The sequence below is a fragment of the Portunus trituberculatus genome, chromosome 41, assembly GCF_017591435.1.
Source record: "Portunus trituberculatus isolate SZX2019 chromosome 41, ASM1759143v1, whole genome shotgun sequence".
NCBI classification, from domain to species: Eukaryota; Metazoa; Arthropoda; class Malacostraca; order Decapoda; family Portunidae; genus Portunus; species Portunus trituberculatus.
In genome coordinates, this window is record NC_059295.1 from 34,056,426 (window position 1) to 34,071,425 (window position 15,000).

Below are 15,000 nucleotides of genomic sequence, written 5' to 3' on the forward strand. Positions count from 1 at the left end.
TCTCTCTCTCTCTCTCTCTCTATTTATTATTGTCATTGTTTGTTGTTACTGTTTATTCTCTTTATTTCTCATTTCTTTCCTTTTTCTCTCTCTGTATTTCCTCTTTATCCTGTTGTCTTTCGAATTTTTGTTTGTCGTCATTATATTACTCATTATCATTGTTTTGTCTATCTCTCTCTCTCTCTCTCTCTCTCTCTCTCTCTCTCTCTCTCTCTCTCTCTCTCTCTCTCTCTCTCTCTCTCTCTCTCTCTCTCTCTCTCTCTCTCTCTCTCATCTTCTTGTCTATTATTTTCCTTCTTCCTTTTTCATTGTTATCGTTGTTATTATTCATTATCAACATTACTCATTGTCTCTGTTTTGATGGTGTAAAGTTGTCTGCTCTCTCTCTCTCTCTCTCTCTCTCTCTCTCTCTCTCTCTCTCTCTCTCTCTCTCTCTCTCTCTCTCTGTTATCGTTTCCATCAGTCATCGTTAGCATTACCATTACTTCTTATTACCACTGTTTTGCCGGTACAAACCACTCGTCTATCTAATTTCCTCTCCTCTCTCGGCCTTGTGCTGCTGTGTTGCTCTGACAGTGGCAGCGGCGGCGGGGTCGGCGGCGGCTACAGACCACAAGGAGCGTTTTACAAATGTTGAAATCCTGCACCTCCTTAACTTGAAGGCTGTACACTGTTAATGACGGTGCTTTAATTTACGTATTCATATCCACACTAACATCTACTTACTCCTGTTTGGCTTCTGCTACACGGCGCTACTCGGCTCGGCTCGGCTCGGCTCGGCTCGGCTTAGCTTAATTCGGCTCACGCGGAGATGCAGTAGTGGAGTGGTGACTGAACTGAGGAGTGACTGAGGAAGACCAGCGGATGAGGGTACCCCGGTATAACACTCCCAGCTGATTACTTCACCCCGAAATAGCGAACCGCGGCTTGTATGACCTCGTTGGCGGATCCTTAGTGCGTAAACGTACGTAGAGAAGCGCGTACTAGAATTGACTGTTATAGTGTAAACATACGAGTAAAGATACGTAAGAAGCAACTGTTATCGCGTATTAGACCGCGTTGTAGAGGCTGGGATAAGATTTACATAGGGATTCGTGCAACAGGAGAGAAGGAGCTGTGGTTAAGTATGTGAAGAGAACGAGAGAAAGGGAGCATCACTGCGTTGTAGGAAGAGCATTGATTGACTGTACCGAGAAACGTGTAGTAGGAAAAAAAAAAAAAAATGGGGCTGCTATTGGAGAAACAGTGATTGGCTGTGTGTGCGAGATAGCTGCGTAATACGAGAATGGTCTGTGTGTCCTGATTGGTTATTCGGGGAACTGGGGTAGGGGGAAACTTAAAGGCGTAATAAACAAACAGGTACTACTTAGAAACCAGTAGTAGAAGAACCGCGTAGTGCCAAGAATTACGCTAATACTACGAAACGCGTTGAAGTAAACACGCGGCTACTTATAGATCACGCTAAGAGTAGGCATGCGTAAGTAACCTGATCTTCACAACCTCGTAGAAGTAAATACATGATGGATGGATATAGAAAAAAATCGTGTTTTAGAATTAGCTGTTATTTACAACCAGCAGAGTAAGAGAAGCAGCAGCAGCAGCAGGGGGAGTAATTACACTGGTCGTGGTAAGAGGAGACGGAGGAGAAGGAGGAGGAGGAGGAGGAGGAGGTGGTGGTGGTGGTGGTGGTGGTGGAGGAAGAGGAGGAGCGAGAGTACATGTTTCTGCTGCGGTCGTGAGGAATTAGTAATGTTCCGACGCTCCTCCAAACGCAAACACAATTAAGGCTGCTAACAAATTGCGTGTGTTTTTCTTTCGCGTCTTCGCCGGGTTGGGAATGCAATCAAGTGCAAGACGATTCCCGCAGCGACGTGAGCCACAGAGAGAGAGAGAGAGAGAGAGAGAGAGAGAGAGAGAATAAGTCAACACTGCAGACATGTTTATATAATGCTAAGAGAAGACGCCAAGATTCTTCTGTAAATGTTCTCATTATAGTCTTCGCGTTTTTGCTTTTCTCTCTCTCTCTCTCTCTCTCTCTCTCTCTCTCTCTCTCTCTCTCTCTCTCTCTCTCTCTCTCTCTCTCTCTCTCTCTCTCTCTCTCTCTCGTTCATCCTTTCCCTTTTTGTTCATTCTCATTCTCTGTGTTTTTGTCTTAGCTCTATTTTATGATTTCCTTTTGTTTATTTTCTAGTAAAGCTTCTCTTGTTCTTCCTGTGTGTGTGTGTGTGTGTGTGTGTGTGTGTGTGTGTGTGTGTGTGTGTGTGTGTGTGTGTGTGTGTGTGTGTGTGTGTGTGTGTGTGTGTGTGTGTGTGTGTGTGTGTGTGTGTGTGTGTGTATATATATATATATATATATATATATATATATATATATATATATATATATATATATATATATATATATATATATATACACACACACACACACACACATTAAAGTGACAGAAACACATGCCCACACACTTTACGTATATCCTTCCGTTTGTAATATATATTCTCTCTCTCTCTCTCTCTCTCTCTCTCTCTCTCTCTCTCTCTCTCTCTCTCTGGCATACAAACTCAATGTAATACAAGTAACGTACATGTGTGTGTGTGTGTGTGTGTGTGTGTGTGTGTGTGTGTGGACAGGTGGGGCAGGAAGGAGCCTGCGCGTCCAGCCAAGAGCCTTGTGAAGGTCGGTGGTGAAGTGTTACAAGGCGTCCCGCCCAGCACCCCGCGGGGCCTCCACCTGCCTGCTCCTCTGGCCCTCCCCTCCCCGTTCTCCATGCTTCTCCTGACCCCTTACCCCTCACCCAGCCAGCCTTCCCCTCCCTGCCTCCCCTCCTGGTCTCCCCTCCTCGAGAAACGAGAACTCAGATTTTTACGGTTCAGTTTGCCTAGTTTGGTTCTTTGGTCCGTCCTCACAGACGCCTTGCTCTCTCACCACAACTATTTTCAATGACCACAGAAATTAATAGTCGGGTTCTCAAGACTGTTTCTCCTGCTGATTTTGAAGAGATGTTGTTAATCTCTCACCAGAAGTGTATAAACACTTTTGAAAATCTTTGTCACTCACACTAAAGGCTTTTAAAAGGAGTGGAGATGCAGTCAGAAGTGTTTCAGAATATGGTCTTTTTCTTCTTTTCCCCTCCTCAGCGTGGAGCAGCGGGGTGAGGGAAGGATCCCCAGTTGGCATCACTGGGTCTGGGGTAACAAAGGCTTGACTGTCAGCCACGCCGCCCCACTTCTCCCCGATAACCCAAGCCTTTTTACACACCATTTTGCCGCCAAGTGTAACGCAACGCCACAACCACTTAGAATATGTTTGCTTTCTATGATTTCTGCTTGTAACATTATAAACTTGACTCGTGGGTGGCGGTGGAGTACTTAGTAGACTTGACAGCTACGAGGCATAACCAAGGAACGTATCCACTTCTGTTGATTCAAGTCGAGGCGTGACACTGAGACGCGATCTGAGAGTAATACGTGACTGGAGGAACTGGAGCGGAAGTAGCTAAGGGATGTCTAGTTGTGTTTAGTTTACAAGAAGATTTGAGAATGACAGTTTAGAGACGCGATCTGATGCTAAGAGGTGACGAGGGAACTGGAACGGAAGAAAAAATAAGTCGAGTTTAAGAGAAAGAGTGAGGAATGAGATGTTAAGACTAAAGGTAACGAGGGAAGTGGAGCAAAAGGAGAAGATGTCTTATTTATTTTTAAGACTCAGAGACACTAAAGGCTTAAAGGTGATGAGCAAACTGGAGCGGAGGGAAGGGATGTCTAGATAAGACTTGGACACGATTCTTCGTTGCTCCCACAGCAGCCGTCCTGTTCTTGCCGCGTAATGGGAGGAGAAGAGGAAGAGTCCACTCGAACTGCAGGACTTCTAAGTGGGTGCGTGGGTGTGTCTGGACTGAGGGGAGGGGTGGAAGAGGGTCACCAGGGAAGTGGTAAAAAGATAAGTAGAATCATATCCTGAAACACTTTTGCGACGCGCCTCCAATTCTTTCAGAAGGATCTACTTAAAGTTGCACGGATTTTCAGTAGTGTTTTCATGGTTGTAGTGTTGTATTGGCTAGATTTATACGTTCTTAATAGGAGAAACGCTCGCGAAAACCGGGCCAACCATCGCTGTGGCCTTTAAAAATAGTGGTGGTGAGAAAGCAAAGTGTTTCTTAATAAGGGTTGTAGACGCCAGACTTGAGTGTTGTTGTTGTTGGTTTGTTTGTTTGTTTTTGTGTTTGTTTGTTTGCTTATTTTTATTGATTTATTGATTTATTGATTTATTATTATTATTATTATTATTATTATTATTATTATTATTATTTTGTGTGTATGTTTGTTCGTTTTAGTTAGACTCTGCGACGGAGTAACAGTCATCTCTCTGTCTTTCTAGATAAACGTCCTTTTTTTTTCTTTTTTTTTACATATCTTTTCAAAGGAGTAATTTGATTAGTAGTGTTATCTCACAAGTTACACTACGTAATTTAGAAAGTTTCTCCTCTTTAATGCGTGTTTCCTTTCTCTCTCTCTCTCTCTCTCTCTCTCTCTCTCTCTCTCTCTCTCTCTCTCTCTGTGTGTGTGTGTGTGTGTGTGTGTGTGTGTGTGTGTGTGTGTGTGTGAGTGTTTGGGTTCCTGTCAAGAGGCGAGCGTTAATGAGGAGGATAAGTTGATTGACTGGTGGTTTGATTGATTTATGTGTTGTCTTTGGGTCCTCCACAGCGGGATTGCGTGGCGGGTGTGCGTAGTGAGAGAAGCAGAGAGACACTGTACATATTGTTATTACTCTCACTGCTCAGCTTCCTCGAGGCGTCCTGTACATAATAACATACGTAACACTGTGTACATTCTTACTTGTACAAAAAAAAAAAAAAAAAAGACCAAAGTTTATATTTTTCCATTTCTCTCCTTTTAAATTTTGCATACTTAGATTTTCTTTGTATCTCTTTATCTCCTCTTTGCTGTTTTAATCCCCCCCTACCCTCTCTCTCTCTCTCTCTCTCTCTCTCTCTCTCTCTCTCTCTCTCTCTCTCTCTCTCTCTCTCTCTCTCTCTCTCTCTAAATCCCAGTGCGTTATCTCAGTCCTAATCCTCACTACCGCCGCTGCTCGCCTGTAATCCTGCCTCTGTCTGATAAGCAATCATGAGGTAAGTGAAGCCACACTGCACGCCGACCCCGCGTCGTCCTCCTGATGGGCTGCCACGCCTCACCTCGCCTCGCCATGCCTGTGTGTGTGTGTGTGTGTGTGTGTGTGTGTGTGTGTGTGTTAGGAGAGGCAGGCGTTGTTGGTGGTGGTGATGGTAGTAGTTCTGGTGGTGGTGTTGGTGTTGGTAATGATGATAATGGTGATGTTTTGTTGTTGTTGTTAATGGTGGTGGTGATGGTTGTGGTGTTGCTGTGTTGATGTTGGTGTTATTATTGTTATCATTGTTGCTGTTGTTGTTATTTATGATGATGTTGTTATCGTTGTTGTTATTTATGGTGATGATGTCGTTTTTGCTGTTGTTGTTGCTGCTGCTGTTGTTGTTGTTGTTGTTGTTGTTGTTGTTGTTGTTGTTGTGCTACCCCTTTCATGGGTGTTGTTTTTGTTGTTGTTGATGTTGATGTTATTGTTTCCGTATGACTCCATTAACGGTTGGCACTCATGGTGTTGATAAGGGTCATGGCGATGTTATGGCTATTGTAATTGTGTTTTGGTCCTAATGGTTGTTTCTTGTTACTCCTCAGAGCCACTAACTGCCCCTTGACCTTCCCAAGTGCAGGGTATGGACGGGGACACGCTTCTTGCTCTTTTATCTCAGCGTGGTAATCAGTAGCTGGCAGCGGGGAGGCATCTTACATTGGTGATGGAAATTACTGCATGCTAATCTGAGACGCTATCTTACTTGTCCGTTCTTCCTTTGCATTCATTTGTGTTGGTTGTCGTCTCTGGTAACCATCCTTTCTATTCCCAAGCGCTGGTTACTTATAAGGTACTGAAAACCACTCCTCTTTCCTATAAACAAATCACAGCCACAATAAAGCAAGTAGCTGGACAAGAACAATAAAAGTTACATAACAATCTCGCCCTAGGATCTTGTGAGGCGTTCTGGTCTTCAGTTACGCTACCGAAGTGATGTATATGCAAATGAGAGGCCCCGCAAATTAACTCACAAGGGGACAGCTACTCAGCGAGTCCTTTGTCTCCACGCCCTGCATAGCCACTTGCAGACGCCCGTGTCGCCCTGTAGCTGTGCGTTCCTGGGTTCAATCCCCGAGACATGCGTTTATTTATCTACTTATTTATTATTTTTTTTTTTATGTGATGGCCTATGGGAAACACTGTCCAGCTTCCACCCATTAGCGGCGCAGGCAATTTTATTTATAGTGGTACCCATTTTAGAACACATATCACCACCCCAGCACATCTTTGGTGTAAGCACCTAGAACCTGGGTATCATGGTGACATGTAGGTAACTTTAAACCATTCGACAATTGGCAAAGTTTCAAAGCGGCACATGGTGGGATTCGAGCCTGCGCATGGACGTCTGCCCGATCCCACGCTCACCACTTTATCCATTACGCCACCGCCTGTCTATTTGGCCCAACTGGTGATGTCACGAAGTCCAGTGAGTTTTGTTTGTAAATCGAATGAAGATTTGAATTTGGGCTGGTGAATTGATTTCAGAATTCCACATAGGCCAAGAAAAGCTGGGATATAAGAGGTAGGGTTAGCTGCTAGGTACTGCGTTTTTGTATGAAACATTTTTGTAGAATATGATATAGCTTTGTCTTATCTGTAGGAACGGGAGTGTGAGAAACTGTTGAGCCAATCTCTTTATGTTTTTATGGCTTTTCTACATCAGCTATTACCGTTCTTAGACAAAATCATTCACAGCCACCTAACATGAAATTACATCTGGTTTTAACGGGGGAGGTTTCAAGACACTGTGGATAACTCTTTTGACTACACTGTATAGGAATCAGGACCTTCTAGACCTTTTTTTTATATACTTTTTCTGTAACTTTACGCCAGAATCCCTTCTTACACAAATAATTAAATACGCATAGATGCTTTCGACAACTGTAATTCACTCCAATTCTCAACAAGGAAAGCTACAAATATCTTCCCAACCAGATGTGCGGATGGTCTTGACTGCTCACTTATTTATATTTCCCCTCACGTGCTCGCTTTTTCTTGTCCCAGTCAGTCAGTCAGTGTGAGAAATGGTTACGCCAATTTCTGCTTCATTTTTCACGGGTTCTGTCACGGGAGGCTGCAGGTGGCTCCCAAACACCCGTCCGACCAGGTGTGTCTGTTTGTTTGATGTGTGTTTTCCGTTTCGTGGCCGCGTCTCTCACCCTCGTCACGTTCAGCAAGTCTCCTCTTTGTGTGTGTCTTGCTGTGAGAACGTGCGTGCAGTCCTGTCATGTTTAGTTGAGAAATGTGCGTCTGATGCCAAGAACCAGCTGTCATTTTACTCAGAATCCTCAGAATCAGGAGGTTAAACGTACCAAGTTTGCGCGGGTGTCTCAGCGTGGGCGAGGTGAAGCAAGTGATAAGAGTGCGAGGCATGATCCAAGTTTAGCCTCACCAATCACTTCAGGTTAAGGAAAAGTGACAGCCTCGCCTGTATTTTCAGCGCTACGAGATAGAAAAGTAGGCATCTTGTTGACGTGCCTCGCCTCACCCTAAAGCTTGGCAGTGTGTGTGTGTGTGTGTGTGTGTGTGTGTGTGTGTGTGTGTGTGTGTGTGTGTGTGTGTGTGTGTGTGTGTGTGTAATTCACCTCGGTCGTCTGCTGGTCACCCAGCCAGTCTTCCCCATTACGGAGCGAGCTTAGAGATCATAGACCGATCTTCGGGTAGGACTGAGACCACAACACACTCCACACACCGGGAAAGCGAGGCCACAACCCCTCGAGTTACATCCCGTACCTAGGTGAACAGGGGCCACACATTAAGAGGCTTGCCCATTTGCCTCGCCGCCCCGGGACTCGAACACGGCCCTCTTGATTATGAGTCGAGTGTGCTAACCACTACACTACGCGGTGTGTGTGTGTGTGTGTGTGTGTGTGTGTGTGTGTGTGTGTGTGTGTGTGTGTGTGTTTGTTTGTGTGTGTGGGGCGTTTCACACCTGCGTCACTGCGTCTCGTCTCGCTCTCGTGCTTCTCAGTGGCATGTTTGATCCGGTATTTTGTTTTCTCAGTGACAGTCGCGTGGGTACTTTGTATGGGAGAAAAATACATCTTTTATCTGTATCATTATTATTAGTATTAGTATTATTACTATTACTATTACTATTATTATTATTATTATTATTATTATTATTATTATTATTATGGTAAAAGAGCTTTGAGTTTTCTCTGTATGTCTTGTGATAAACGACAACAGTCATGCGGTATTTTCATGACTTCTTCCCGGTCCGTCACAATGGAGATGGACGTGTTTAATGCGCGTAGCCTCGTCTTGACTCGTGACGGCAGCAGCGGCGGAGGCTCAGCGCTGCGGTGGCGGGTGAGGTGCAGGCTGCGGTGAAATCACTGCGCCGCGCCCCGGACCAACACTGGCAGTACATCCTATATAGACCATAGCCTCCCTACGCCAGCCCAGCCCAGCCCAGGCCAGCCCTTGCAGTGCTGGCCGAGGTGCAGACTACACCCTTGTCTCACATCCTCGGTCTCGCCTCGCTGGCCTCCCTGGTCGCGTGATTTGCTTGGAAGCTAAACATAACTCTCCTTCAGGGAATATACACTAACATTTTTTTCTTGGTATGCCCTGTTTGATGTGAGGAAGTAAACACCACACCGTTGTTTAGTGCTGAGGGGAACCCGTAGCTGCGGCAGGAGGCAGGGCAGCACGATCACCTCGAGGCACCATAACGCAGCCACGACCTGTCTGGTGCCTAGGCCTTCCCCTCCCCTCTCCCACCCCACGCACGCCCTACCTCCATGCCTCGTTGGTAAAAGCTCCCCCAAAGAGAGGTGCGGCGCCCCCTGGAGGTGTGTGGGTGTGTCGAGGGGCGGCCGAGGGCTGTAACAGGTTTGAGCTTCCTTTTGAGTAACAGCTTGTGGACCACTAACTGATGTGCGCCATGTTGTTGTTGCCCCCGAGAGCCTCCCTGGCATGGCTGTCACTGTCGCGGTAGTGTTGCTGCTGCTGTGTTGTGTGCACGCCACCCCCACCCAGGCACCCCCCAACCACTTAACCCTTTTACTGCTAAGCCTGTCCTTTTGCTGATATCCAGAACACTGTAATGTTTGCCTACACAGTGTGAATAAGAGATGTTACTACGAAAACAAGTTTGAAGGGTAATTATTTATAGGTGACTAAGAAAAGACCTCGCTTAGCAGTAATAGGGTTAAACCATCCACTTAGACTAGCGTAAGTAAACCAGTAGACATCAAGAAAGAAAACTTGCAAGAAAAACAGTAATGGAATAAACTCTTGCCATAAATGCATGATTCATAAAGATTTTTAAATGATGTTACTTTTAATCACTACTAATGATTGTTCTGCACTGTCATGACTTGCTGGTGTAGTTAGCGTTACCCTGCCCTCCCGCTGCGGCGCCTGGGTGGAGGTGGCCCGCTGTGCTGCCCCGCGGAAAGCTAACCTCTGCCCTCCGTCCCTCCCCCACCAGAGCGCTGCACAGGGCGGGCGAGGCGGTCCTTCATTACCAGGCTCACCAACAAACTAGTGACGGAGTACCAGCGGGTCAGGAACACCAAGAAATGTGAGTAGTGACCAGGAGGAGGAGGAGGAGGAGGAGGAGGAAGAAGAGGAAGAGGAAGAGGAGAAGGAGGAGGAGGAGAAGGAGAAGGAGGAGGAGGAAGAGGAAGAGGAAGAGGAAGAGGAGGAGGAGGAGGAGTAATGGAGAAATGGATGAGTTAGGACACACACACACACACACACACACACACACACACACACACACACACACACACACACACACACACACACACACACACACACACACACACACACACACACACACACATATTCAAATACCACTAGCTTGACTCAAATCCTCTATACTTCAATTACTCTCTCTCTCTCTCTCTCTCTCTCTCTCTCTCTCTCTCTCTCTCTCTCTCTCTCTCTCTCTCTCTCTCTCTCTCTCTCTCTCTCTCTCTCTCTCTCTCTCTCTCTCTCTCTCTCATTCTTGAGTTGGTCTTTTTTGCCACGTAAGTTGTTTTTGTGACGCATTTAAGACATGATAAAATTAACTGTAACTGCCAAATTCATGGTATTTTTGTAGATGGGGATGCAGATAGTGAGGTTTTCGTCTCATCTCAATTACTGGTGGACGTTATCAAAATACTGAAGCACTCCATGAATTATTTGCAGACGTAAGCAGAGTAATAAAAAAATAAAACATCGTCATCCTCTTCTTCCTCGTCTTCTTTCCCGTCGTCCTCCTCCTCCTCCTCCTCCTCTTTATTATCATCATCATCATCTTCCTCTTCTTCCTTCTCTTCGTTTCTGCAATTATTTCCATTGATCCTTCCTCTTTTTTCTACTTTCCATGCCTTTATCAACCTCTCTTTCTCTATTTCCCTCCCACTTCCCTCCAAACATTATCTCCCACTGCCTTCCTATCCTTTCATCTCCTTTCGCTATCTTTCACTTTTCTATTCTTCCTTATCTACTTGTATATTATCTTCAATTCTTTATTCGTCTTCCATTTCTTTCTTCACTCTTCTATCACTCCTTTTCTCGTTCCATACTTTTATCATCCCATCCTCTCCTTCTTGTCCTATTCTTCCTTCATCCTTCTATCTCTTCTCTTCTCGTCCCATTCCTCCTTCATCCCATCATTCTCTTTTTGTTCCCTTTTCCTTCATCCTCCTTCTCCTCTCCTTCCTCTTCTTGTGCCATTCTTTCTTCATCCCGTCCTTCTCTTCTCGTCCCATTCTTCCTTCATTCTCCTCTCCTTTCTCTTATCGTCCCATTCCTCCTTCATTCCGCCCTTCTTTTCTCGTCCCCACACAGTATCGGAGAGGAAGCTGCACCGACGGGTTGTCAAGTGGAAGTTTTCGGAGCTGGACCGCAACAATGACCGAAAGCTGCAGCGGCGGGAGTACAAGCGGCTACGGAAGACGGTGCGCAAGTTCATCAAGCCAAAGAAGTGTGCCAAGATGTTCCCGCGCATGTGTGACGCCAACGGGGACCGCAGCCTCACCGAACAGGAGTGGGTCACCTGCTTCAGTAAGTGGATGTATTTTCTTTTTTATTCTTATGGGGACGGTGAGCAGGGTAATTGGCGGCTAGATATTGATTCATATACTACTATTTTTTTCTTAGTATTAGATATGTACTGATTACAGACAACAAATTTCATATATATATATATATATATATATATATATATATATATATATATATATATATATATATATATATATATATATATATATATATATATATATATATATATATATATATATATATATATATACGAAAAAATATCGAAAAAATGTCTGACTACTACTTCTACTGTTGTTTGTGCTATTAGTGCTGTTACTACAATTACTGCTTTAGAACTACAACCTCTAAAAATACAGATGGTTGCATGCCCGCCTGTCGTGGGTCAGGTAGGATATCGTCTCCCACTGAGGGCTGATGCATTGCCGCTCTGAAGTCTAGGGACTGCACCACCCCTGAAGTTAACTTACATCGCTACTTTCTGATGCGTGCTGTCACTTTATGTAGTGAGCGTGCTGGATACTGTCAAGCCCTGTGAGGTCAAAGGCAACAATATTATGAAGGTTCAGGCCAAGACGTTCCCTGAAGCTCAAGGACACAGCTGCCCTCTGAGGCCCAAGGAGACCGCTGTCTCTTGAAACCTTGGTGACGGATGGGACTCATGTACCGTGATGTTTTCCTGCATCTTTGGCTTCTTAATCATTAAACCATCGCCTGCCCTTAGAGCCTGAGGCCGCTACCGCCCGAGACCTTCACGTCACTGTCTCCTTCTAAAAATCAGAGGCCTCAACGCCCGCCCCGCGTCACGATCCTGCGGGTCAGCAGCGTGTGCGGCCCCTATTATAGCAGAGACATTCCCCTGTGCAGAATTTTGGTCATGAGCCCGATAAGCGGCGACAGTGATTGAAGGGCGGAGATTACACGTCAGCCGCCTCCCTCCCCTTGGTTGTTACGTGATGCCCCATTGCCGTGCAGGCAGGCGAGGAGCACTGACCGGCGTGCCGGTGCCAACCCTCGCTGTGCTGGTGCACCACACGCATATTAATCAGATGTCAACCGATGGCACACTCTGACGGACCCGCGATGCTCGCAAGATGAGAGAGCGCACCGGAAGAATGTAACACAGCGCTGCATGACGCACACTCACAGAGAGGCTCTCCGTCAAGGCCGCCTGGCACCACCCCTCAGTCCCTGGCAGGAAGATCGCAGGGTCTCCATATCCCTCGCCGCCTGGACGCCACGTGCACGGCCTGAGAAACACAAGAGCATCATCTTGTGGGAAGAAGCTTGGCCGGCACACCCGCACGTGACCAGCGCGGCGCGGCTTACATAACTGGGTCGACATACAGCGTGCAATGTTCGCGGCGCTGGCCTCGCCCTCACCACGCTGACCTAACCACGCTGCCTTCATCACGCTTCTGTCACCACGCTGCCCTCATCACGAGTAAACTTACGGGAGGTTGTGGCTGAGCGTATCCTTGCCGCCACTATCATTCGCATTGTGGTGGTCCTCATTCTTATCATCATTATTATTGTTGTTAGTGTTATTATTGTTACATGTCATTATTACAGTTATCACTTTTTAATCAGTAATAGTAATAACCTAGTTGCATTTTGTTGTTAATGTATATGCTTGATTTATTATAAGAGTAATATTAGTACTGCAATATTGGTAATACCTCTAGAAGTTACTGTAGTTGTATAGAACTAATCATTTATGTGTGTTGCTTATGTGACAGTTGTAGTAGTACCAGCGGTAGTAGTGGTAGCAACAGGAGTTATATCCACGAGTTTATGAAATAATGCATGCAACACACACACACACACACACACACACACAGAGAGAGAGAGAGAGAGAGAGAGAGAGAGAGAGAGAGAGAGAGAGAGAGAGAGAGAGAGAGAGAGAGAGATACTCGTCATGGCTTCCTTCCGGTTGTCTCCCATAACACGCCAGACACGCGGCCACATAAATGCCAGCTTCAGAGGGGCTGAGCATGAGGGTTGAATGTGGTAGTAGTTGGACTAGTAGTAGTAGTAGTAATAGTAGTAGTAGTAGTAGTAGTAGTAGTAGTAGTAGTAGTAGTATAGTATAGTAGTAGTAATAGTAGTTGTTGTTGTTGTTGTTTTTGTTGTAGTAGTTGTTTTGTTTTTTTGTTGTATAGAACTAAAAATGAAATATATAGCAGTAGTAATTGTATTTTTCTTGTTTTATAGTAGTAGTAGTAGTAGTAATAGTAGTAGTAGTAGTAGTAGTAGTAGTAGTAGTAGTAGTAGTAGTAGTATAATAGTAGCAGTAATAATAGTAGTAGTAGTAGTAGTAGTAGTAGTTGTAGTAGTAGTAATAATAATAGTAGAAGTATTAGTAGTAATAGTAGTAGTAGTAGTAGTAGTAGTAGTAGTAGTAGTAGTAGTAGTAGCAGTAGTAGTAGTAATAGTCACAACAAAACAACAAACGAAAAAAGAAACACACATTTTAAGTTGCATACCACCAAGTCTCGTAAAGTAGAAAAAATTACACACCCTTAGAGAGAGAGAGAGAGAGAGAGAGAGAGAGAGAGAGAGAGCGTCTTGTAATAACCTTATCTTCTCTTCCTGGACAGATCGGCAAGGGGACAAGGACAGGCAGCGAGGTGAGTGTTGGCTGCCTTACTTCTTCCCTTGACTTCTTCCCTTCACCTCCACTATTCTGTTGCTTTGTCCGCTTGAAAACTTACGCCTTTCTTATTTATGAGTGCGAAAATTTGTGAGAGTAGGGTGTGGTACTGGTCTGAATTGCCTCTCTCTCTCTCTCTCTCTCTCTCTCTCTCTCTCTCTCTCTCTCTCTCTCTCTCTCTCTCTCTCTCTCTCTCTCTCTCTCTCTCTCTCTCTCTCTCTCTCTCTCTCTGAGTGAATTTATCAAGACCTGTTGACGGTAACCTCTGCATCCTCTCAAGTTACTTCTTTCTTCTTCCTTCCTTCCTTCCTTCCTCTCTTCCTCCTCCTCCCTCCTCCTCCCTCCTCCTCCTCCTCCTCCTCCTCCTCCTCCTCCTCCTCCTCCTCCTCCTCCTCCTCCTCCTCCTCCTCCTCCTTCCTCCTTTTCCTCTTCTTGTATCTTAAGTCTTCTAGATATGAATGATTGATGTATTTCCTATTATGGTTGGTGTTGCTTTTATTGTTGTATTTCTTCTTCTCCCTCTTCTTCATCTTCATCTTATTCTTATTCCTATTATTATTGTTATTATTATTATTATTATTATCATCATTATTATCATCATCATCATCATCATTATTATTACTACTATTCTACTGCACTACGATGGGCAAGGTGAGGTAATTTTAGTTTATGTTAAGTGAAATTTGATGAGTTATGTTAGTTTAGCTAAAAAAAAGAAAAAGGGAAGGTTAACTGAAGCAAGGTGAGGTACAGTGCAAGGTAAGGCGAGGCTCGTTTATTCTGTGCTGTGTTGTGATTGATTAAATTATGTAAAGTTATGGTTGATCAGATTGTGATAGATAAGATTCCGCTACTCTATGCTAGATCAGATTATGTTGTATTAAATGATACTGTATTATGCTAAATTCGATTTTTTTTTTTTTTGCGAGGGAACTTTTAGATACTTTTTTTTAGAAATTTTGATAATCCTTTTGTTTTTGTTTTTTCGTTGGAGATCAAGAACTGAGTGGAGTGGACTTTCATTTTTCTTCTCCCTTGTTATTTTTTTTTTACATTTATATCGGCATTAGACAAAGCTGTTCTCACAAAACAAAGAACAATTATGCTATGTTATGTTAGATCGGATCACGTCATGTTAGGTTAGGTTAGCTTAGGTTAGGTTAGGTTAGGTCAGGTTAGGTTAG

The 15,000-nt window shown here is 44.6% G+C and overlaps 1 protein-coding gene across 8 annotated transcripts in view; it reads left to right on the top strand.

The window, feature by feature from the left end:
• LOC123517005 (SPARC-related modular calcium-binding protein 2-like) overlaps positions 1 to 15,000 on the top strand; it is a 167,453-nt gene that overhangs the window by 107,899 nt on the left and 44,554 nt on the right. For all 8 annotated transcript variants that reach the window (XM_045276820.1, XM_045276816.1, XM_045276818.1 and 5 more), the window contains 3 exons: positions 9,599 to 9,691; positions 10,951 to 11,166; positions 13,764 to 13,793. In XM_045276820.1, the coding sequence (XP_045132755.1) occupies positions 9,599 to 9,691; positions 10,951 to 11,166; positions 13,764 to 13,793 (339 nt within the window). The remainder of the gene's footprint in view (positions 1 to 9,598; positions 9,692 to 10,950; positions 11,167 to 13,763; positions 13,794 to 15,000) is intronic.